At 40.9% G+C, this 26,140-nt stretch overlaps 1 protein-coding gene across 4 annotated transcripts in view; it reads right to left on the reverse strand.

Annotated features, from left to right (window-relative positions):
• Positions 1 to 788: 788 nt before the first annotated feature.
• Positions 789 to 26,140, reverse strand: part of IL12B (interleukin 12B) — a 29,422-nt gene continuing 4,070 nt past the window's right edge. Inside the window, exons 2-11 of one of the 4 annotated variants that reach the window (XM_054217899.1) lie at positions 25,548 to 25,769; positions 23,818 to 23,959; positions 12,484 to 12,667; positions 9,958 to 10,039; positions 7,767 to 8,048; positions 6,526 to 6,643; positions 5,320 to 5,513; positions 4,363 to 4,508; positions 2,938 to 3,059; positions 789 to 978 (exon numbers count right to left, since the gene is read on the reverse strand). In XM_054217899.1, the coding sequence (XP_054073874.1) occupies positions 975 to 978; positions 2,938 to 3,059; positions 4,363 to 4,508; positions 5,320 to 5,513; positions 6,526 to 6,643; positions 7,767 to 8,048; positions 9,958 to 10,039 (948 nt within the window). In that variant the 5' untranslated portion in view covers positions 12,484 to 12,667; positions 23,818 to 23,959; positions 25,548 to 25,769 and the 3' untranslated portion in view covers positions 789 to 974. Of the gene's footprint in view, positions 979 to 2,933; positions 3,060 to 4,362; positions 4,509 to 5,319; positions 5,514 to 6,525; positions 6,644 to 7,766; positions 8,049 to 9,957; positions 10,040 to 12,483; positions 12,668 to 23,817; positions 24,039 to 25,547; positions 25,770 to 26,140 lie in introns of those variants that run through there. The other 3 variants (XM_054217900.1, XM_054217897.1, XM_054217898.1) reach the window with 3 other exon arrangements.

A 26,140-nucleotide genomic window follows, 5' to 3' on the forward strand; every position in this document is an offset into this window, starting at 1 on the left:
GAAAACTCCACTGTAAGAGATGCACTGGGTACACATGGGTCACTGAATAAAGAGCCTCCAATGATCACAGGCATGAAAGAGAGGGAGTTCTGTTTAGGAGGTGTTGTATTCCACTGTTGGCTCCCGTTTCCTCTCATGTTCATGAGAGGTGCCAACAGGACTCTCAACCACAGCACCTCAAAGCTGCCTCCACGCCAGCACTCCCATTGCTCCCGCTGCAGCTTGGGTTCAGCTGCAAGTGTAGGGCTTTGAGAGTGGTTGGTCTCTCACGCAACAACTATTTGCAGTGTTCACCAGCTGGGCATCAACATGATGTAAGCACAGACAGCTGACAGAATGCAGCAGCTAACACTTCTAGGACTCAGAACTTGCAATTCCTTCTTTTACTAAAACATCGGCAATCAGATTGGACAATGTGGATGGCTAAGATATGTGATACATAGCTACCTCATGCAGCCAAGGCTTTCTATGCTGATACATTTCAACAAAATAAATAAAAATAAATAAATAAATATTAAAATAATTAAATAGTTAAATAATAGAACACTAAAAAAGTTCTTTCAAGTAAGTTACTTTCCAAATAAATTAACACATGGAACAGTTTAAATAGTGGTTGCTATCATCTGGCATTGCAAGTCACATAGAGTAAATAAATACTAATAAATAAATAAATAAATAAATAAATGCAATACAATAATATGCAGAACCTACAATAAAAGCTGACAGCAATGTATCAAAATACTATACATGTTAATATAACATGAAGTACGCTAAAGGTCTTACTCAAATTGGGGGAATTTAAAAGAGATGCTAAAATCAGAACCATATTAATCTGTTACAAAAAAAAGATATAGTACAGCTTCTCAATAATCTCAAATGTGTATTTTTCTTGTAATTATGCTTATGTTCTTGTGCTAATTCATTCTTTGCTTTCTTTAAGAGCATTGTGCCATTCTCTTAGAATCTCTTACTGGTTATCTGTAAAATAAGAGAAAGGAAATTTACACAAGGATTATCTTTATGTTCCTCAGACAGAATCACAGAATGGCAGGGGTTGGCAGGGACCTCTGGAGATCATCTAGTCCAAACCCCGTGCCAGAGCAGGGTCACCCAGAGCAGGCTGCACAGGAACGTGTCCAGGCGGGTTTGGAATGTCTCCAGAGACAGAGACTCCCCCACCTCTCTGGGCAGCCTGTGCCAGGGCTCTGCCACCCTCAAAGGAAAGAAGTTCCTTCTCATGTTTAGGTGGAACTTCCTATGCTCAAGTTTGTGCCCGTTACCTCTTGTCCTGTCCCTGGGCACCACTGAAAAGCGCCTGGCCCCATCCTCCTGACACCCTCCCTTAAAGTATTTATAAGCATTGATAAGATCCCCTCTCAGTCGTCTTTTTTCCAGACTGAAGAGACCCAAATCCTTCAGCCTTTCTTAATAAGAGAGATGTTCGAGTCCCCTAATCATCTTGGTAGCCCTTTGCTACACCCTCCCCAGCAGTTCCCTGTCCTTCTTGAACCGGGGAGCCCAGAACTGGACACAGTACTCCAGGTGCGGCCTCACCAGGGCAGAGTAGAGGGGGAGGATGACCTCCCTCGACCTGCTGGCCACACTCTTCTTGATGCACCCCAGGATGCCATTGGCATCTTGGCCACAAGGGCACATTGCTGGCTCACGGTCATCCTGTTATCCACCAGGACTCCCAGGTCTCTTTCCACAGAGCTGCTCTCCAGCAGGTCAGCCCCAACCTGTCCTGGTGCATGGGGTTATTCCTCCCCAGGTGCAGCACCCTACGCTTGCCCTTATTGAATTTCATAAAGTTCCTCTCCGCCCAACTCTCCAGCCTGTGCAGGTCTCTCTGTATTCTAGTCCATTTCTCAATAAAGCTTTGCTGGTCTGAGCCATCTAGTGAAATGCCACCACTCAATTTCTCTACAGGACTCGGGATGACATAATGCAAGGCTCAGAAGTTCCTGTGTCTGATGGAGATTAGCGATTCAGCTTCAACCGAAGAGAGTCAGGCACCTCTCCAGCTATGGCCCTTTTGAAATTTTCCTTCAGTTCCCATTGGTAAGTAAATAAATGCCCCTGTACCAATGAAGACTGGGTCCACAGGACAACATGATCTCATTTCTGGTGTTTCACTTGGGCTACAAGTTTACAACTTTTCAACAGTGTGACTCAAGAAACTTGGAGGTCAGAGAGATTTGCATCTACACCTAATTGAAAAAACCCACCCCAAAATTACAAAACAAAAGAGAGGAAGAAGATAAAATAATCTGCATAATTCTTTTTGGTGTTGATCTGAAGGAGGCTGTTTCCATATTTAAAAATCTGTTCTGACCTGGAAAGCCAGGCTGAGAGTAATTTAGAGCTGTCAGAGAATGCTGATCATTTCACAGAATAAGAAAACAGCCATTCTTAGGACCAGCAGAAGCTGCTAATAGCTTTTCTCTGTAATAGCAAATATGTCCTCTCTGTCTCTCACTCCCTTTCTTATTTTACTGGTAAAACTTGGCTGTATATAGATTGTCTGCTGCATTTCAATGCTCAACATTGATTCATAAGTATCAATGAACAGAAAGCATAAAAATCAGCATGGCTTACACTAGCAAAGGCTAAATGCCCATATATTTCTTAAAGAATATTTTATAATTGCCCAGTTAGGTAGAATGCTACTTATGCCCATGAACCTACATCCATTGTTTCCTCTCTGATTTAAATGGGTTCTAATTGTTTCCTCAATTATTTTTTTTTTTTTAAGAGAATCATCATTTAGACAGCTCTTACAGATATTTAATGAAAAAATGTTCAGGAGACAAAAATGGTTACGAGGAAATGTGAAATAAATGAGTATTTAAGAAGCACAAGAAGTTCATAGACTCCTTCCTCTCCTGAGTAAGGAATCATCCCTGCTCCTCCAGTAGAAAGTTCTTTAAGTCTCACCTGCAATGTGAAGACCATTCGCTCCAGGATGAGTTGTAATAGCGGTCCCTGGCCCGCACAGAGATCTTGTCCTTTGGCCCAGTCATTGGAATCTGAATAGACTGCTCCTCAGCATCATAGACCTATGAACAGGGCACAGCTCCATCAGCAGATTGTAAAGGTGAAGCAGAATATACAATAAAGTGCCAGATAGATTGCAACAAGCACATGTAACTCAAAAATCCCACCGGTAGTCTGTTATTTCAGAGGCACCAGTCTTTACCCACAGATACCAAACTCAAGAGGACTTATGAGAACTTGAGCCTCAGTAGAAACAAACTAAAAAGCCCACTTTCCACTGAAGCTGATGTTGTAAAGTGATCCAAACCCCAGACTGAAACAGTCATTAAAACAAAGGGTTATTTGTTTGTCTGGGTTTTTCTCTTTTTTCTTCTTCTCCCAGAATGGGAAGCCTAAAAGGCAGAAGTTGCTGCTTTTCAGTATTGTTGAAATTTCCAGTGAGGACTTGTGGCTGATACAAGAAGCACTCTAGACTCGCCAGTTTCTCTACCTAATGGACTGCAAATCAAGGAGTCAACACTAGGGGAATGGCCCCATCTGCTGGTACAGGCTTGCTTACTTTTTTCACATAGAAAAAGACATCCTCTTTGAAGACAGCCATCTTTGATTTAATCAGTTGACAAACTGGAATGATCGTTACATTTGCTTACTTTTCTGATTGCTGGGCCAAGGAAGAGCAGCACTGCAGTTAAGGACCTGCACCGTAGTCAACTGGTTTGTGTATTTCTTTCCAGTTCTGCTGTTGATTTCTTTGGCAAACTAGGCAAATCACACTACTACTGTTGTGTACTCTTTAGTGTATCCATCAGCATTAGCAAAGGAAGCAAAACCATTTTGTCATTTAAAGCTAATACAGAGTAGCAATGTTTAGTTAACAATTAACTAGTAACTGGAAAGCGAGTGGCAAAGACTGTAGTCTTCGCCAGTCTCCACAGAAATGCTACCAAATGAGTCATTGATGCCTTATTTGCCAATTCACCTATAAAGTCTGAGCTACTCAGGTGCAAACAACATACAAGGAAATCAGCGCAACAGATCCTAGACTTCTTGATTTGGAAATTGGGATTTTCCCACATTAGGACCCACACAGCCTACTAATGAATTAGTAAATACATTTCTCAAGCTAGCACAGCTGTGCAATGCTGGGCAGGATTTTATCTCCCCAGTTACATCAGGGTTGCATCCACCCCAGAGTGTGTTGTTTGGATCTCACTGCTCATAGGAATAGGACTGGGAAGGAGGTCTTACTCTGCCATATTTGGGTCTCACCATCCTTTTTTTTTATTTTTTAATTTTAGTCCATGATTTTATATATTATTATATTCTTCAAGCAAGAAAATTGTGTTTCAGATGTTGTATCTCTACCTGGATTTTGCGTTTCTTTGTACTTTCAACTTTGACCCTGAAAGTCAAAGGGAAGTAGGACTTTGGTGTGCTCCACGTTCTGGGATATGTCCAGGTCACTGTTCCATTTGTGGCCACATGCTGACATTGAGGTGGGTCAGGTTTTACTGCAAGAGAAATTATAGAAGGAATTAATTCACATTAGCATCAGATGTTGGTGTACTGCTGTTGATAGTTTTATAGGGATCGGCTTTTGGAGCCTCCATGAGGTTAAGAGAGGAGTAAGCAGGATGTGTAAGAACTGCTTTGTATGCTTCTTATGGAACATTAAGCACACTCCTGGAGTCTCTCTGGGTAAGACCCTCCTTCTTTTTTTTTTTTTTTTTGTTGTGTGTGTGGAGGGTTGCAGAGGGCTCTGTTGGACAGAGGAATATCTTTAACCCCTGCTGACCATTCGGGCATTCAGCAAAATATCTGTTTATTTAGGATGCTGCTTCATTTTCCTGTGCCCTGTGGCATCATGGTCACAACTGGTCCTCCTATTTCCTGTCGTTTCTACTGACCTGCCCTGGATGCATATCTGTAAGAATGGATCAGGAGGGAAGCATACATAGAGTTAACCATTATCTGATTATATCTGCAGTTCTCAGAGTTATTGGTTATTCTCTGACTTCTCCCACATACCCCTTCCAAACATGTCCGTCTAAAAGAGAAGGCCACAGAAACTTCTGGGAGATGTTGGGGTGAGAGGGTTGGAGGTCACAAGCTAGGGAGATATTGCTTCTTCACTTCCTCATCCTCTTCCAGTCTGCTGCTATGATTTGTTTTCCCCTGTTCCAGTAACTGGGGGCTCGATACAGATTTACAGTAGAATAGGGCAGGGATTCCCAAGCTTGGTTTGATCAGCTACCATTGTTAGTTCCACTATCAGCAGCAAGAAGAAAGCTAAGAATTAATCATGATTCCTGGTCTACTCACTGATATCTCTGATGAAGAAGCTGCTAGTGTAGTTCTCATATTCCACCTCGTCAATGACCTCCAGGAACATCTCAATTGGCCGGTGCTCTTCAGCAAATGGACAGTAGTTTTCTTTCTGGCACTGGACTGTGTATTCAGTCACTGATTTATCAGTGTGAGCTACAGGGCTGCTGCAGGTTACGTCTCCTTGAGAGCTGAATACAGAACCGAGAAAAGAACTGGAAATGCTGGTTTGTTCTGAAAATTTGTTGCCACAATGAGAACGTGTAGTTGGTAAGGTCATGTTTTAATGTTGCTTGTATCGTTCTGCACTTCAACAGCCACAGAAACCGTTCAGTGGGAGTTCTTATATTTTCAGTGCTGTATTAATGTAAAATCACAAAAGCCCCCCTGCCTTAGCAGAAGGAATTAGGGTTTAGACCTAAACCAGGATATCTCATTTCTTATTAGCCCTGTCCCATGACAAGCTCTAGTATCTTACTTTATTCCTTAGCCCCTTCCAAAACCTTGCTGGCAGAAATAAGGGAAGGCTGAAATGCATCCATCTATAAAGCACTATCTATAAAGCACTATCTGGTTCTATTTTTGCATTCAGCAAAATAAAACACTTTGCAGTTGTCTTCTTTAACAAACTAAAGTGACCTTTGCTCAAGCACTCCATGTTTTGGAGAAACCCCCAAGAGTAGTGGAAAGTAGGAAATCCCCACAAGGTTCCCCTCACATATTTCCCTTGCAGGTTTCTGCAGCGTTCCTCAACAGGACTTGTCAGTGGACATGTGGCTTTCGCAGTGGGTGCAGCCTCCCACTCCCTTAATTTCACTGGATCTGCTGCAAAGGGACTCAGTGCTACGATTGTTTCTGGTTTTGGCTCAACTTCCTCTCTCTCCCCTGCATGAATGTTTTTTGCTCTTGCTTAAGTTATTCTGTGGCTGTTCTGTAGCAGCTGTAACAGACCAGTGGGGGTTGTTCCATTTTCAAGTCTTTATTGATTTCTGAGCAACTTCCATGCCCTTATTAGTTAAGTTAGTTCCAGTGATGGCTCAAAACATTTTGCAGATGTTCAGACTCTGGAAGTGGGATTCCTCGCCTTCTACATGTCCTCAATAGCCTAAACCCCAGGATCTCCTACACAGAGGAGATCCTACACAAAGCCCCTACACAAAGGGCTCTTACTATGAGGTTGTTAAGGAAAGTACAAGCTCTTACCCTTCTAGACTTCTGATTGTGAACTTCACATTTGGACTCTCATTTTCTGTCATCCATGAACACATGAAAATTCCAGAGTAGTTCTTTGCTTCACATTTTAAAAATGTCCTGTTTGGCTCTAGATGAAAAAAGAAAGAAAACATGATTTATTTACTTTTTTTGCCAAAACGGTCAAAGCAGAGAGAAAACAGTAATTCAATAGACTTCCATCTACTTTGGCAGGTGGTGGGCACATAGGCAGACACAGTCTCTTACTGCCCTTGGGCAGCCGCCTGTAGTTAAAAAGCCGTATAACCACAGTTAGGCTGGTTTACATGGCAGCACGTTAATCACATCTAGGTGGCTGTTGACATGGGCTAGAGCATACCCAGGCTGTGGCAGATAGCTGTCAGTAAGAGACTTATATAGACAAATCCACTGTTCCTTTCACAAAGAAACATCGCAGCTATCCGATTGGCAAACCTCTGTATTTGTTACCCTGCGCATGAGAGTGCACACAGTGGATAATCTCATGTCTTCACACACTGGGGCACGTGATGGAAATGTCTCCAGTGTGAGAAGTGAATAAGGCCTCAGTATGGGCCTCAGTGTGTTTTGTTTCTGCTGTCCCAGCACTGCAGACTCTCAACAACTCTATACTGTACCCTGGATGTAGCCAACTGGCAGACCAGCCTACTGCATCTGATAGGTGGCTCCAGGAGCCAGGGAAAAAGCTTTGGAAATTCATAAGTTCCTGTCACTACTTTAATATGAGAGATAAATGAGTGAGGTTCATGCAGAAAATGCAGAACACCACAGGCTTGTCCCAGTGGGTTAATTGTGAATGGAGTAACCCAAATGACAGCACTTAAAATCTAGGTCAGTCCCCGGTTCTGTCAAATCATGTAGCCGTGGTTTTGCAAACCCTCTCCTGAGTGCTGGGTCAGCGAGATGGAGGCAAAGCTCCCCCACAAGACAAGCAGTGGTGTGGTATTGATGTTATCCTGTATCTTACCATTCCTACCATCGCTCCATCCTATAGGTCCAGAGAGTCCTAAATTAATCTCATGGCAACCGATTCCTAAACTGCTCATCAGCTGCACCATAAACAGAACCACAGAAGCAATCAGTAAAGCATTTGAAGAGGACCCATTTTAAAGTGGATATCTCTCATGCCTCTCTCCAGAGAGCTCCCTCTGGTCCTCACAAAGCTCCAACGCACAAAGCCGAGCAAGATACATCACAGCATCTTATGACCGTACCTTTAAAGCTTTTCAGAATTGACCTTATCATTTGCCCATTGGAGTCTATTTTAGTTATGAGGAAGAAATCATAGCTGACAATTTCATGGGTATTAGCTGTCAGACAGGTGTAGTTGCCAGCATCTGGGAACTCTTTCACTTCGGCAATCAGAGTCTTTCCAGTTCCTTTCAGTTCAGTGCCCTTTTTCCAGTAAACTGGCAGTGCATCATCAGGTGTGTTACAGGTGAGCTCCACTCTTTTAGCTGGTGTTTCATCATTCCACTCTGATTCTATGACGTACACTGGACGTTGCAGAGAAAGACATGTTAGCAGTTACGCATACTTAGCAGTGTGAAGACTGAACTGAGCCCTTTTTTTCAGCTCTGCTCCCCAGGAAAACTGTTAACAAATCTCTGGCTTTCTGGCCCAAGGCCTCACCATCACTTGGAAGTCTTTACTACAAGAAGAGGTTCTACTTAGAAATTTACAGAAACTGCTGATGACTAGGGATGACATTTTAATGGAAGAAGTGATTTTTTTTTTTTCACGTGTTCCCAGACGATCTTCCAATGGTTCATAACCATGGGAATTAAGCAGGTACCTTTGTTTTAAAGGTGAGGGTGCCAGGACACACTGAGCCCAGGTATTCCTCCTGCATGTGGCCTGTGGCCTTTGCTCCCAGAATGGCACGTAAACCCACTCTGTGCTATGGTGCTTTGCTGTGGTGCAAAGCTATGACGCTTTGCCCTCTTCAGCGTCAAAGGTCTGTGAGTGAGCAATGGGAAGGACGGAAGCTCTGGGTAAGTGGTTTCTATTTGCCCGTAGCTGATGCTGTTTTCCATTTTCTGCAGGGAACAACCTGTACTCCTATCACCCTGGTCCCAGTGGAGCAATTACTAAAAGACAGGGGATCGCTGAGCTACAGCAGAGCTACGTAAACAGCAACAGGGAGATGTTCTCTTCTAAATGCCATCTTGTAACTCCAGAGTGCCCTGCTGATCTTTCCAAATTAGAAGACTCACCATGCAACAAAATAATTTGGAACAATTCCATTAAAGGAGCATTATCTTCTCTTGTCTCTTTGCTGTGGTTGGCTGAAAAACTTCACCTGAGTGGCAATAGTTCTCAAATTCAACTGTCATTGCTCAGATATACACTACTGCTCTCACAGGCTCCCCAACCATGTTCAGTGCCTTCAGAGACATGCAAGAAGTGTCAAAAATTTGTTTCTTAGTGTGCCAAGACCACAGCAAGCACTTATCCCAGGCAATCAGAGTTCCAGTGAGCTCTAAGATCTTTTCATTTCACTACCAGAATGAGACCTTTAAGACTTTACCACAAAGAAGAAACACCAAGAAATACAGGTCAAATGCTGAATCTAAAATGGCAGAAAATATGCAACTCTAGCAAGCCAGGAAGCTTACCAAACTGCTTATGGATATTTGAAGCCCAGGCAAGGTAAATCTTACAGACTTCAAACACAAAGATTATTCTCAATATTGACAAATATATTTGCAGTTTTCAGCACCGTGGTATTGCCCAGGGAACCCAGAGGATAAATCATTTTTTGTAAAGATACAGGGAAAAATAATTGAATTACTTTTTACAACTAAACCACAATCAAATTGAGAAGGCTTTTCTCATATTCATTAAGGTTCTTCGTTTTGGATTTGCATTGAAGACAGCCTGGATGATGGAGCTACACTGGGTGAATAAAACCAGCAAATTTGATTATCTGAATTTAGCCCAATTTTCTGGTAAGTTATTCAAAAGATTTTTTTGTTTGTTTATTACCAACCCCCTATTTTTACAAATGTATTTACATTTAAATTATTTACGAGAAAAGTGGGATAAGCTATTTCTAGGTTTCAGGTTTTACTGTGAAATATTCTTTTTGGCAATTAATTCTCCAATTTTTGGGCTGTTACCTAAGTCACAAGATACTGTTTCTGCTTCCAGACTGCATAACCGAAACAAGAGAATGGAGAATTCTAATGCAAATATTCAGAACGGCTGTTGTACCACATTTGAGGACTTTTAAATATTTCTTCCATTAATACCAATTAGTTGGCTAGTTATTCACAAACAAATAGGAAGAGCCTTGGCATAAGATGCTATAGTTAACAAATCCTGTGCTTGTGGACACAAGTATAATTCTGAAATACCCTTGCGTCCTACAGCTGTAGGTCTCAGTAAGTGAAGACTGCTTACCATTTTCCCTCAGTTTCCACTGCGCTTCCAGAAGGGCAGCAAAGGAAAATAATGAAAGTAAGGTAAATAGTAGGTGAGACATCTGTAGAGAAAAAATAAATTATTAAACTTCCTTGAAGATGGTTAACTGTGTACTGAAATCAAGCTCAATGCCGGACAGGATAATAAGACAGAGTCAGTTCCAGTGAACTAAGAAACACTCTCCCATTCTAAGAACTCTTAGACTACATAAAAATTGAATATCAGGTTTCTACTGGAGCTTAAGCTAAGATTTTGATCCAATTGTAATTCACACCACAAACCAGTTTAAAGAAGAAATCACGGAACTTAGAGGAAACTGTTGTGTGTGTAGGTCTTACATGGTCAGCAGCTCAGAAGCATTCCCAGGTCCCTCAGTTAAATATTCCTCATGCAAGAGAAGTCCTGCTGATGCCAGTGAGGCTAGTTGCATGAACAAGGCATTGGACTAAAGGATCAATGGACATAAAATTCCAGTCATACAAAGCTTTTAAGTATATTTCTTCGTTTAAGCATGACAATAGTCCTATTTAAACGAAGGACTGCGTTTAAAGGAAGGATGTGCTGAAGTGTTTTGCTGGACTATAGTCTTCACTATCGCTGTGGGAACAAGTGACAGCAGTGTCAATAATGCAGTGCAGAGCTGGCGTCAATACTGACACTTGCCTAACTGGTACTAGTTCTACTATCCACCTGAGGTTGCATAGTCTAATTAATTTTGCAAGCAGTTTCAGGGAAAATTCCTACGTGATTCAGTGCCACAGCTCTATTTGCAGAAACGGCTGGATATCATTGTTGCTGTGTTCATTGAGACACATACATGTATCTCACTGGAGAATACGTAAGCATATCGCTGTATATAAAATAAAAAAATGTGTATTTGTCCTAAATTCAAAATACAGCTAGAGCTCTTCATGAAACACAAAACATATGTGCCAAATGTTGTTGTAACCACCGAGTACATAAAAAACTTTAGTGGCTGTTATTTAGATACACTTTCAGACCTTTTTCAACTGGAGATACAGCCAAATGAACAGGAGTATGACTTTGAAAAAGAGATTGGTGAATATACCTTTCAAAGTCTATTCTGACTACAGTGTGAGTCTGAATGCAGATGAAAAACACAAAATTAAGTGGTTTGGGTATTTTTTCCTCCCAAACCAGTCTTTTTCAGTGAAAGGGGAGCAGTCCTCCTTATTTCTGCTCATGTGCTATGAAACATTTTCATTTGGGTTTATGGAGGATGAGTATGTGTGTATTTCTACATGCACCAAATCTGTTACTCACTCCTGCTATTATTAGCAGTCCTTAATCTTCATCAGAAGCCAACTGTCTCTGGACAAATGCCAAGAAATGCCGTCTGATTTTGTACACTGTACAGCATAGCTATTGATGGGACCAGAAGCTACAAGTATAGTACCCAAAAAGAGCATCTAGGAGCGGAACCAGCTCACATTGCATCTGTACTGAGAGAGCGGTGGGGGCCTCAGTGAAAAGCCAGATACTGTCAGGCAGCCTATCAGCAGTATATTGCCTCATTCAAAAGCAAATGTTCTTAGCTCCTGATGATTTTCTACTGCAGGAAGGATTATCTGTAATCTGCGAAAGAAAAATACATTTTGCAACTTTCCTAAAGACGCTCATTTCTTTCATTGTAACGCGGCATTCATCACTATGCTTCATAAAACCAATAGCTGAAATACCAACTAAAACTCAGAGAAGGCTGTAAAACACGTCTTCTTTTCTGTATCAACTTTTCATCAAAATTGAAACCTTGAAAACAGAAAAGTTTCCCTGGTTTTAGGGAGAAGCTTCACAATTCAGGTTTTTTATGAAAAAAGTTAACAATTTTCATGGAAAATTATTAAATTTTTGAGATGGGAGGTGGACACCCCTCCCCTCCCTCAAAATTTTAGTGAAAAATTAATCAGAAATAAAATCAGTTTCTGAACATCACTAATCAATGCAGTTGCCCGAGCACTTTGTAGATGAGGAGAGTGTGCCAACATCATATATAGATTCCCTGTGATGTGGAACACGAGCTGCTGTAAATCAGCACAGATTCCTTCACTGAGAATCAGAATAATTTCTGTCAGAAAGGACCTCTGGGTATCAATCTGGACCGGTCCCAGCTCAGGGCAGGGCCAAGTCACTCGTGTTCCATGTTTCTTAAAACAGAGAACAGCATGACTGTAAATACATATTTGTCGATGTGCACACCCAAGCAACATAAATATTGGTAAGATACAAAAGGTTACTACCTTATAACATTAGCTGTTCTGTTAGGTAGATAACAATTCTATGAGCTATAGACATACATATATATATATAATGTGCTTAACTTCAGGCACATAAGCATAGAAATACTGTCCTGAGAAAAATGTCACGACAACTATTTAAATACACTTTTAAATTAAAGAAATAATTTTAAGTTTTCATTAGTTTAATCTGAAGCAGCTGGTACCGTACTCGTGTTGCCCCAGTGTTAGAGAAGAAAGGAATTCTCACCTTCTCCTGCGATGCCTGTTAGCTGAAGTTGCCAAGCAGGTTGGGTTTGTGATCTGAAGGAAGCAAAGCGCTGGCTCCCTTATAAATACTTCTAAACTCTGAAAGGAAAGGGATGCTCTGTTTCACCGCAATACCACAGAATTGCAACACGTGGCTTGAGTTCCTTTTTTACATAGTGGCAGAGCTAAAGCAAAAAAAAAAAAAAGTTTGGGACTCCCAGGTAAACTTTAAAGAGGAAATGAGATAATGAGATTGTTACAATGACCTTTATGTTATGCCAGAGGCATTTCCTTTCCTGCCTGATTTTCTGTCTCTCTCATACTGCCTGTTCATCATCTGAGGAAGAGTAAATACAGGCTAAATAAACTTCCAAAACTATCTAATGGGAAATACATTATGAAGACAGAAAGAGAAAGTTAAATAAACTAAATCTATTTCTACCTGGTAAGCATGAAAGAGATAATTACGTGAAATAAAATCCCAGCTACCACATCAATCAAAAGTAAAGATAAGGGAAAATTCATTTTTAATTGCTGTGTTAGAATTGTATTTACTCTAAAAATTGAGACTTAGGTCAACCAAAAAATAAACAATTAGTTACGTCTCAGAGATAAAAAACTGAAATTGTCACAATATTTTATGTTGCAGTTTTAAAATGTAGCCTATAATTTTTTCTTTATAAACTGATGTTCCTTTTAGACTTGTACTCAAGCGTCTTAAAAGCCCCATACATAACATATACTTTGAAAATGAGGAAAAAGTTTCTATTGATTTTTTTATTATTTGTGAAATAATACAAAACAATTCACTTTGTCAGGCAAACCAAAACGGAGTTGTTCTTCTAGCCCTGTTCCAAACCTAAATAAGATGACTGAAAAGTTATAAGCAAGAAGAAATACATTGCTTATAAAAGCAAAAGAAATGGTTTGAAATTCAACCTGACGTGCTTTAGGAATTCATAGAGAGACACAACTCTGTCCTATGTGCTTGCCAATGGCAGGAGCGTTCCCACAGCCCAGAGATGAAAGCTACAACGCAGTAATCCAGCAACGAAAAGATGGTGCCTGTCCCTTCTGCTCTAGTCAATGGCATTTCAGGAGTCCTTCACACAGATGAAACAACGCAAGCATCTGCAACATGTTGCATATTTGGTGCCCCCAAATATGGCAAGAATATAAAAAAAAGGAGTAACAACCCAAATTAGCAGTGAGATAAACTTATTATGAACCCCTGGGAGGTCAACAGCAGAGAGGGTGGCACGCTCCAATTTGAAAGAGGGTAGTTTCAGGTTTCTGGATTAACTGTGCTGAAAGCTTTACACAAATATACAGTACTGCCAGTGGAATCCTTTTCTTTCCTTAGCCATCCTCTTCAGAGGAGCACTGCGTGAGTAGGATCACATACGCCTTTGGCAGCTGAGCTTTAACTCCCTCCCCTCTGACAAAACACAAGACTAGAGCATTTCAATCTCAGATGGGCCTAACAACTTCGCTGCTGAGGCCAGTGTACCCATCCTGGGGCTACTCAGACGTCAGCCCCAGACTTGGCTTTGCTGGAGCTCACAGCCAGAGCTGGGCAAGAGCAGGGCGAGAGGCTGCAGGCTGGCACTGCGGCTTCTGAAGCAGGTTTGAAATGGCAGCTCTGCCACAGAGGAAAACTGCTCCCTTCACGTACTGTATTCTGAGTCTGGATCAAAGAGGTTTATTGATTTATTCACGACACAGAATTGACCAGCAACCAGTGAACTATTCATTTGGGAACCATATCAATAATATAACAGATAAGCCAGAACTTCCAAAATGTTAATTAATACCTATACGTGTCCACCCTCCGCTTATCCCCAAAAGCTCTAATCTCCCCCTCCCACACATACAGACAGCCTTACACACACACGTTGAGAGGACGTGTGGGCTACAGGCACATGTGCTGTCTTTGCATCTGGCTGATGCTTGTCTTCCTCTCTTTCTTACATGATCATTTGGGACAAAGGTCTTCTCAGGCAGTTTTGGGTCCTCTGTTCACGTACACTGTTAATATTCCCACTCTGACCTTAACAGCTATTGTTATCCAGGCCATTTTGCCAATGGTGGGCCCTGCAGATGCTGACGCTTCTGCTGCTAATGTTGTTTCACTGTTCGGAAAGAGTGAATGGCAGTCTAAGAAACCCCGTTGAGAAAGATGTGGCAGAAGCAGCTGGCGCACAGGCAAGTGAAATGCATTCAAACTGTTCCAGGTGACAAAATCGTCTCCTTTTGATCCTGGTCCCTGCCTGCCTGTGAAATGCGTGTCAGCAGGACCCTGGGCTGTGCACCATATTCCCGTTCATCTGCTTCTCCTCCCAGGGGAAACCTTGTCACAAGGGCAAGGAGGAAGCCTCAGTGAACGGGGACACCCCTTTCCCCTTGTAGTCTCAGCCTGTTCTGATTGCAGCCTCTGGAAGCGCTTAGGGCAGCTCGCCTTTCACAAATGAGACAGAGCCCGGGCTGAATCAAGGTTAGGCAACAATTTGTTCCCATTTAAGACAATTTCCAAAATTCATTTCTGTGATAACACACGAGTTTACAGTGAGCCAGCAATGACCAGGAAAACTTGAGCTGCATTCAGTCCCTGAGCAGATACATAAGGGCACAAGTAACTTTACGTACATGTTGCCTACTCCTTTCTCAGTCCACCTTAGCTTGCCTGTCTGCTTATGTCAACCATCTATTATGGCTTTTCTTTTTTGACTGTAATGTCACTAATGCATAGTTAAACATCTGCTCAACCTGATGGTAGTCTTTAAATGGCTGCTCAGTTCCGAAACATGGATAGTTAATGATTAATATGAATAAATACACATTTTCAGAGCGTGTGCTTGCACACACATGCATAAAACCTACATAATTGCCTTAGCTCAGTTATTGTTACAGGACAAATGGAGTAATACGGTACCCAACCTTTATGTCAAGAATCCTGGATGCCAGTTATGGAGCATCTGTGTGGAACTTCCATGATGGGATAGTTTGCTATGATCCATCAGAGGAATTTTTAAATATTAAAACATAGAGATTGTGAAAATATCTTTTGATGACAGTCTGGTTTTCCATTATGAGCTCATATATGCTTATGGGGAAATTTGGAGGAGAGCAGCTTCTCTCCCATCATTTTATCCTACTTCCCCTATGACACTGAAAGAGAATGGTGGAAACTCTACGTCCATGTTTTGCTTTCCTCTAATGTAATAGAAACACTCCTTTTCGGCAGAAATAGCCCTTTTGAAAATGGTTTTCCTTTCTTTTGAAGGACAGATGATTTTTGCTTTGTGGGATGACACAGTTATTTCACGACAATCCAGGAAAAAACCTGCATAACATTAATAAAAGAAAGGTTTATATAAACTGTATAATCGGTATGATTTCTCTATATGGAATTTCCTTCAGCATCTGGCTAATTTGCATGGATGTCAATTTGGAGATTAATGCCAAAGATCAAGGTTTATTGCTGTTATTAATAATGTCGTAGGGAACTCTGTTCTTTATATATAATTCACTAAACAGTGATTTATGTGACTTCATCAGGAAATACTGTGTAATACTAGCATAACAATGAACTTTCCTAAAAAATTCCAGTCGCAAGGTACTATGTGGGACCACTGAACCAAGACCAAACCTTGAGAAATGAAAAACAATAGCGGGGAAAAATACATCCCACTTCTATTAAAAATAAAAAAATTTAAGCTTTATACATCAGTGATTCATTTGCATTATGATAGAACTAGAGCAGCCCCCCAAGATGGGGACTTTGGGTATCTCTCCTTAGATGGAGAGGACAATAAGATGGTTACCTCATCTGCACTCCAAGCTGGTAGGCCATCCACTGCCTCCAGAGGAGAAATTGCACAATAGTATTACTGTGGCCTGACCTAATTAATTGGCCACTATCGTGCTAATGTAGCTACTCAACTTTCAGATTAGAGCTAACTGTTGTTCAAGTGTAGGGCTGAATGTGGATATAAAATACAGGTAGACACAGAGCACTAGCTGGTGCTAAATAAGAGAAGTGGAAAGAAGGGGTTTTCATCTCTTAGTCCTACTGCCTTCTCCCCCAGTAAATGCACACCTACACAGTCAACTTATAACTCACAATGCATTGGGTGTCTCTAGATAGGCTCCATTATACAGAAGCATGTATTCAGAGACAATATTAGAAGCAAAAAAAAAAAAAAAAAAAAAAGCAAGGAAGGAGGTAGTACCATCCTGCATAAGGATAAAAAAACCCAAGATGTATGGCATTTCAAAAGGGTTTTAAGAACCAAATCACATTTTCTACAGTAAATGACTCCAGAAAGTCAATGTGATTTGGGTACCTATGTCTGTAATATGCTTTTGCAGATCTTCATAGGCACTCAGAAAACATGGGGCTGAGATACAAAAGAAACTGGTATCGCTGCAAGATTCATTGCAGAACTGTAGAGATACCAGTCCTCTCTAACACAGGAAGCAGAGACGTTCCTGCCCCAGAGCATGCATATGAAGATGGTTCATTGGTTTTTGAAAGTGCAATGCAATGCACTTCACATGATTCTGCTGTTTCCATCACAAATCTGTTATTTACATGTGATAAATCTGATATGCTACACTCAATGTAGGCTCTAGATGCAAGTTGCTCACTTTATGTGATGTTCACTCATTTCTTGAGTGTGATGTTGCAACTATTTGAAATCCACTGTCACCATTACTTAGGCCAGGATATAGTGCTGGGGGTGGGGGAAATAACACACCAAACTGAAAGTAAAGGGAAAAACCCAGTAGTAACTTATTGACTTGAATTCAAGCAGGATTTTCTTGTTTGTCAGGCAGCTTCTATACAAAGGAATCTGGATACTTGATTTCTTTGAAATTCTAAAATTGCATATAGCATTTTTTCAGGTATCCACAGTAAGTTAGTAATAGGCAAGGATAAAATCCTTGGGCAACAAATTCAGTAGCTGAGTATCTGCGCAGAGAACCTGATGACATACTTGTGATTTGTATTACACTAATAGGAATTTCAGCTCATTTAAGACATAACAGGGAAGGGTACGTAGGTAGGTAGGCAGGTACGTAGATTGGTCACAGTTTTTAGAGCCAGTGATTGTTAGCTATGGGTACGTGATGGGGTCGGTCTTTTAAAACCCAGAATCACACTATTGGATTGGGATCAACAAGTCTACAGAAAACAACAGGAGCCTTTCTACATAAACTTGAGGGTGACAAAGGAGGCAACAACCAACGTATTCCATCATAGCGCATTAAGCCGTAAGAACATCCCTGGAAAAAATCTGTATTTTCTTTACTAAAAGCCAGTTAATACATAAGACTTCTCTGTTGGTGTTAGGATCAGGCAATGTAGGAAAATAATTTCAATGTGGACAATCAGAAAGCATCTATTGTATGATCTGGAAAATGCTTTGATGCTCTCATACTGCTCTTCAGTTATTCTTTGGCCACAGCTGAGGTAAGACCAATGCAGAAGAAAGATAGAGTGGAGAACTATAGCGTGACACTGAAGAGAAGAAAAAAACATCTACACTAACATTCAGTTAGAGAAGTTATTGGGAAATTACTCAGATTTCAGAATTGTATTAATCATCTAAAATTCATCAAATACTTTTCTCAGACATTAATGGATTTTCTTACATAAAATACATCTATTTGATTAGATGTCATTACAAATTGTATTTGTTGATAGGTGGGAATTAGCTTTGTGATACATGTCGGTTTTGTACAGCAAGTGACATGCTTTTAACACACACACACACACACACACACACACACACACACACACACACTTAAGACAAAGCGTTCAGTGAATGACTACAAGCAAAATAGAAGCAGAGTAAAAAAGAACTGCAAAGGCCAAGCATGCCTCAGAGAGAGACAGAAATTGGTTATAACAGCACCTTTTGCAGACCTTTTATATTTCAAGAGTCATTATGTTGTAATTTTTGTGGAATTATATGGAATATTCTATTTTTAACCACTCACCTATCACTTAATAGCACAGTATTTGAAGGGCAGTTTACTTTTTCAAAATTGTTCTGTTTCAGCAACCATAAGAATTCATTTTGGCACTTGGATTTGCAGTCTCAGAGGTGCCTTTGATGTCTCAGGGGTGCCTTTGATGTCTCAGAGGTGAAACAAATAATAAGCTGTTGGCAACATGAGACATTGTTCTCCTCTAATGCAGTATGAGCTTGTTACATCCCTATGGCCACATGCAATACCAAAGGGCCTTTTGAGAAACAGGCTGCTCATGAACCAGAGATGAAGGACTTTGCACTGGCGAGTGTAACCCATGCTAAGTGACCTGCACCTTTGGTGAAGGGAAGAGCTGGGGGAAAAAAGTGCTGTTCATTTCCTCCCATTCTGGGGTGAAAAGGAAAATTGTCAAGGGCACTGAAAAACATTTTGAGCCACTCCAGCCTTTTGGTAGTATATTGCAAAAACTCACACAAGTTGCCAGCTTTATTTGGGACCCTCATGGCCGTTCTTTTCTAGTTGCACCAGAGCTGGGCTCAGGAAACCTAAAACACCACCTGGGGCGCTAAGAAGATGATAGGGGTTAAAAATTCTCACCTTTTTTAATAGTAAGAAATGTGGACATAAAGGTAGTGCTTTGTTAGGGGAGCAGAATGGAGGAAAACAGGTGTCTCTCCCAAAATGGCCCAAGACTTCTGAATGAAATGTTCCAGGAAGTCAGAAAACATTGTCTTCTGCTCCAAATGCACCTGTTTTTTTTTACTGTGCCTGCAATGTGTCTATAAAGAACAAACAAATGCTCCTTCTTGACCTTCTAATCTGCACACACTTCCTCCTCTGGGGAAAACAAACAATCAGTGGTGTATACGTGCATGTTGTTCAGGTACCAGGCTGTTATCATGGCATTAATGAGAGGAGAGCAAAGTAGAGCAGAGCAGAGCAGAGCAGAGCAGAGGAGTTACTCTTGCTGGTAGCTCCACTGACTAAGTCTCCATTTACATGGTATTTCACAAGCAGGTTTGAACCTTTCTTAAGAGGGCACATGGTTCAGGCTCGGCACTGCTGACTGCTAACTACTGCCATGCAACCTCTGCCCAAGCTCAGCATCCCAGCAGAGCAAGCTGACATCTGTGCATGAAATACTCTCTGGACAGAATTTCAGTTGTACTCTTCGTGCATGTATGTCAGTACAAAGTATGATCATTATGAAAAATACTTCTCTTATCTGCTGTTATTGTTATTTTGAAGATGGACATAAATTAAAAGTACTCATGGATATACCTGGAAGAAAACGGAAGGCATGACAGCTTCCTATTTTGCTATGTAATTATTAATGTGGATATATTTATTTTATTCTAAAGCCTAGAGACTCAAACTGAAAATGGGACCTCATTTTATAAGGGATACCAGGAGTTCACAGTAAGATTCAGTGCCCCGTCATGATCTAGGCATCTTGTTGCATCATTTTTTATCTGTCAAAAAATTCCAGGTTCCTGGAGGTGGTGAAAAGATATTTTAAATGATGTAATAAGAGCTTTAACACCTCCTATGACTGTTAATGAATGAGGTCATACAAGGCCTATTTGGAAAGCAAAGATGTTTCACAAATGAACCACTGAAGCATCCCTCAACTTCTGAAAGTCAAAGGAAATTTCTGAAATGACTCCAGTGGTTGCTTTGTGATATGACGTTCGCTTCTGTAACTTCTGTGAACGTTAGCTCTGCTGAAGTAATTTTGTAATAAGTGGGACTACAGTATTACCAACCCTGAGTGCTAGAGATTCAGGAGCTTTGACATGTGATGGTTTTGAGCAACCACAATAGAATGGGGAAAACAGAGGGGCTGTGGACGGGCAAATCCTCCCTGCTATTACGTACCAGATAACATTTAGAATAAATGTGCCGGGGAGGGGCTACAGCCCTGCTAGCCTTCCGCGCTCCCCAGACAGTATCTACTCCAGGGAGTTATTTTTGAAACTTTTGCTGGTATTGCATTTAGGATTCAGGGTGAAGCCAATTTGCACTTGTCAGCTGTTCTTTGCACCCTCAATAGCTAGAGGCTGATTTTAGTAAAAAATGTAAGCTGAGAATTCAATCATCGCATGTGTTGTCATGTAAATCTAAGCCTTAAGATTAACTGTCATGTTAAGAAAACATAAATCCCTGTAAAATTGCGAGAGTTATTAATACTGTAATTAGAGAAATAATAAGTTTCCTTGGTACTAGTCTAGGACTAATTAAAACTACATAATTCAAAACTTTACATAGCTTTTATGTTAATAATCTGCAAAAGGTAAGGTAATTTGTGACCAGCTTCTGGAACTTTGCAGCACACTCTTAAAAGAAAGCTGAAACAAAAGCCTTTTTTGGCTTTTATGTTCTATTCCTGATAGAAGACAAATTTGGATTAATGTGAATTTTTACAGAGTTTGTACAGTGGAAAAAGGAATGTTCCATGTTTAAAGAGAAAACAGTACAGGCTTAATCCTTCTCCCTCTAATATAATGGATGCTTCGATGTAGACGTCAGTGAAAACAGCTTTTGCGCCAGTGTTCACAAAAAAACCTCTTGGGTACTAAAGCTACAATGCTTAGACAGGAAAACGTATCTCAGACTTCTCTGAATCTGACCCAGGTGCCTGCAGAAAAGTTGCCCCGTGTCTGCAGGCTTCGGCTGAAACAACCCGGAACCACTGGACACCAGGACAGGAAAAGCTTCCACTGTTTTTAAATGGATCGTGGTCAGAGCCGAAGCGTGCTGCCTGCCTTCTCAAAGAGTGGACCAGGAGACCTAGGTCTATCCTCTGGCTTATTTAGGGCATGAATACACATCTTAGGCTTTTTTAATATATTCTGTGCAACAGAGGTTTGCAAACTGGCCTACAGCCTGCTCCAAGATGCTTATAAATGAGCTTTTAAAAGAGTAAGGTCACCACAGTAGCCTAAAATTCTCAACAGACATTTGAAATTCCACTGGAAAATTTGAAGAAATGTGAAACCCAGGTTTTCAATATCCACTTGAGTCATGTATCATGGAATTTCAAGGAGAGAAAATGAATATATTCTGTTCTCTCTGTGTAGTTAGTTTCATATAGTTAATCACGCAGCAAACCACTAGAGAGATGAGCAACACATGAGTTTAAGTTGGAAGTGTGCAATAGAGTTCACGTTCCTTAACTTTGTCCATTAAAAAGGTGTTCAGAGTAGATCTGAACTCTAATAGGGAGCATACAAATATTTCAATAATTCCTCAGTGTATTTCTTTTAAATTAAAAAAATGGAAGCCCAAAATGTTATTTTTACAGTGTCACTTCTTTCAGTGCAAAAACATACTTTCTGCAGTACTGCATTGTGCTGTCATTTTATATTACATTTTTCTACTTTTTAAAATTATTGTCCCTGAAAAATTGTCCTTTATTACAGTTATTAATTGTAGCCATAAAACAGGAATTTCCCCCCCCTCTTCTCAACAGCATCAGCTTGCTTTGTCAATTTTTAAACTGATGAACAGTCCTTGTTGTTACAATGTTTATGAGATGAATCAGTTAACTGACTTTATCTTGTTTTTATTTGAAAGGGGGAAGTCTTTTAAAAATTTCTTTTACTACTAATATGTTGTCTCTGTGGCCAAAAGTAATTGAACAGGCAGAGGAAAGAGACATAAGAAAGAATCTTTGGTTTTTAACTATATTTTGTCTGTCTGACTCCCAGCTGCGTTGACAGAAAGACTGTAACAAAATTAATGGGAATTAGATTGTTTCATACTTAACCACAGCAACTCCCTTTCTCGCCACCACACATTTCTGAATGAAATCTTTGCAGAGGGCTTCTTGTTTAAGATACAGGGGCAGGTGTGGGTGCTGATGTGCCAGCTGTAAGAATGGAACAACGACAACCTGAAGCTTTCCCACCATTTGCCACCTCCATTCCTGCCCCGGAATATGCTGTTTTTGTTCATGCCAACTGACTGGCAGTTTGTACTGGGTACAAGCCAGTTGCTGGTTGTAGCCCACTGCTCTGCTTCTCTGCCCTGTTGCGTGCTGTGGCTTTCATTTCATTTTGTGCCCCAAAGAATTCACTACCTCATTTGCCCATGGTTTTTGAGCCCATATGGACACACACAGTCTCGGTCTCTGACTCAGTTTCGGATCCTGTAGAAGTTACTCTTTTGCTGGTCGATTTTGTTGTATCATGCAACTTTTTTAACAATTTAACTTTTTTAACTTTTTTAACATTTAACAGTTCTGATCTCGCCTTAGGTTTCTAATGAAGGGTGAAAAAAGTAAAATAGGAAGCAGAGAATAAGAATGTATGGCTCAGATCAGGCCAAAGACCAGTTGAGCTCAATACCCCGTCTCAACCAATAGCAGAGAATGCAGGGAAGACTTTCAGCTTAGTTAAGACCAAGAACACACTGGTACCTAAAGAGAGTTTTTTTTGTATTCAGCTGCTGACTGATCCATATGCTGGCCAGAATCGTACTCAACAGTGGTACATATACAGGTGCCAGAATGATAGAAATGTGACTGGAAAACAAGAAACAAAATAATGTAATTTTTTTTTTTTTTTTTTAAGTATTGCTTCTAAAAATTCTGAGAAATCCTGGGGTTTATTTCCAATTTTAACCTTGAAAGATCTGAACATCTACCTGACCCCAAACACTGTGGCAGGGGAAAAAACAAGAGGATAGTTCCACTGCAGTGTGCTGTGTCTTTGTGACCGGGTATGGCACAGGACGCACCAAAGCACGTTGCAATGCCTTGTCTCAAGACTTAACAGCAGTGGGGCTAACAGGCATTGTCACATACTCCAGTGTTGTTATTGCTACAACATCAACCAACCAGCTAAGAAGGTGAACACCGAGACAGATGGCACCACCCCTGTGTTCAGATGCAAGGAAGAGAGTAGGGGGGTGAAGACATTAAGTTCAAGCTGCTTCATCCAAGGAGCAGGTCTCTACTGCCTGAGGGGCACAGATGCAGAAAGGTGAGGAGCAGAGAGAGCAATCACTGTCCTTCAGTTCTCACTGCCTGCTAGCAACCTAATCGGATGGGGGCGCAGAGGAAGCAAAACAGGAAAGGAGGTGACTGAGCAAGGCAAAGGCAGACACACAGCTTTTCGGGTCATTATGGGGTGTCTTTTGAGATTTTGGGTGTGAACCTATCTACTGTTCCTTATTCAGGGGAGATTACTGGTCGGTCAATAACTGTCATTCAGCAAACAATTTAGGTGTCAAAGTGAGGAGAAAGCCTTGCATGAGGGAACTTCCACTAAGTACTTTCCCAAAAGAATGATGAAACTGCTTGCATGGAGTGAACATATTTGTTTCTGCTTACCATCATGCCATGGAGTATGAGGATGTGCCTGGAGTTGCTCATATTGGGAATTGTGCTCTCTTGCTCCTCCCTGGGCTCTGACATCATCCTGATGCAAATCATCCTGAGTAAGTGCACCACAACAGGTCCGTAGAAAAAATGTCTGTCACGCAGATGAAATTGTTGACCAATGTCAGTAAATTCCTGGACTTGAGCAGGAACGAGATCTCTCTTAAATTTGTCTCAGGAGACAGAGAAAAAAAAGAAAAGAAAACGCTTCACATTTAAAATGTTCATGGATTTGTACTTAGGGTTGGATTTTGCCAAAAATGCAACCCAGTGCCTTTTTTTTGGTGATCCTATACACAGGGCTCTTCGGAGTTGTGAGCAGACTATCAATACTCAATTCAAGTTAAAATTGACTGCTTTTTGCACATATGAGAGTTCATTTAATCCTGTGCCAGAAGAGGAGAGTCTTTACTGGGTTTGGCTCTCATTATAGGCAGAAAGTACAAAGGTAATGAAACCAGGGCCTTCTAGATTCCGGGGAGAAAAGGATGCTATCCTGTTAAGTAAATAACCCCTGCAGCTATCACGCAGTGATTGTTGACTCTCCTGTGTCACTTCCTAACTCTGCTCTTCCCTGAAGCTTAACTGTGTTTTTGGGGGGGTTCAGTCCTCACTCTGACTAGCTGGAGAGTGAATGAACAGGATGGAAATTAAACTTAGTCTCCAACCGCATAGCGTGGAGCTGCAGAGCATAAAACTTCGTTGGCCCCCAAATTCCACTTGACTTTATAAGCTACTATTTGAGCCAAAAGTGTGTTACTCCATTTTTAACTTTATATCTTTAATTGGCTTTTTCTGTTGCCTCTTTCCATAGGCAAAACCCCACTCCTCCGAGTACTCAAAACAAAAATTCAATTCCTCTGTGCAAAGCTAAATGAAGTTACACAATAGGTGTTGACGTAACGAATGCACCATGGAGTTTCTTCCTACTTCCACCAAACCTTTCCCCGGCACTAGAAAGTCAATCAAATGTGGGTTCCAGCCACAAATGACATTACTTCCTTTCCGTGGTAATAGCTACTGCAAGGAACACCGTATGAAAACAGTACACCTAATATTCACTGCTTATTTCTCTGACTTCTGTTGACTAAGCAAAGAGTTTGTTTGCATTTATGACTTTTCACAATGTAAATTCCTCTAATATTGTGAGGCAAAGCTGTACTATCTTCCCACTAGTTATGGAATTTCTAAGGCAAATGAGAAACAGCAGGAGAAAGACCTGCATTACAGAATCCCTTCCATAAGCACACACCTGACTACCTCAGAAGGTAAACATTAATATTCCTATGCAACGCTTGTTTGTATATGTAATAATAATAATACCAGTTTTAGATGTTCTGTTTCAATTCCCTCCACCTATAATTAACATCTGCGAGTAAGAATCAATTCTGAGACGTTTAGTCTGACAATAGGAACAATAAATCCCTTTGTCAAAGGAACTCTTGTTCGCCCAAAGCAAATAGGACATCAGTCATATTTAGAGAGTTCAGCAGAAAAGCACTTTTACCACGGAATGCAGTTCAGTGTAGGCAACTTAATGTTGTAGACAGATAGGATGGAACAGAAATTTAGCAGTACAGAACAGGAACAGAAATTTAGTAGAACAAATATATATCAAATAGTATCCTTCATATGTTAACTGCTACCTTTTTTTTTCAAACAGCTGAATTTAATGGACATACTACTTAACTACTGTGAGCATCCTCACAGAAGGACACTTCCATCCAGATCTGCAGGGAGCTTCGTGCTGGCTGAAAGGGCCAGTCCCGCTGCAGGTTGTGGTCAGCATCACGAGCCTGGCACCGCTCCGTGAGCCGGCTGGTAGAAACAGCACAGGCACAGGATGTGGTATGAAGACAGCCATGTTCCTGGAGCCACCACACAGCTTTCCACAGAAGTCAACTCTGCAACAAAGTGTGTTGCTTTAAGAAAACAGGAACCTTCCAATCTGCAGCAGAGTTATAAATAACTGAGGGCAAAGTTTATTCACAACTGCCAGCTGGGAGGTGACGGGGCACAGCCAAGGGTTTGAGAGCAGAGTCATCAGGGCTAAAATCCCTGGCAGTCACGAATTTCCATTGTGACAATACTATAATTACCATTTCATTATAGGGAACGGCACTTACATTTCTCTTTCCTTACAGTTAATTTTTCATGAAAACGAAGAAATGGAAGCAAAGAGAAAAGAACCCCAGAAACATTATACCACCTTACGCACAAATGCCTCAGCAGGTGAGACAGAACTTCATTCACTTGCGCTGCAGCTTTACTTACA

This window comes from Rissa tridactyla, chromosome 11, assembly GCF_028500815.1.
Source record: "Rissa tridactyla isolate bRisTri1 chromosome 11, bRisTri1.patW.cur.20221130, whole genome shotgun sequence".
Lineage (NCBI taxonomy): Eukaryota > Metazoa > Chordata > Aves > Charadriiformes > Laridae > Rissa > Rissa tridactyla.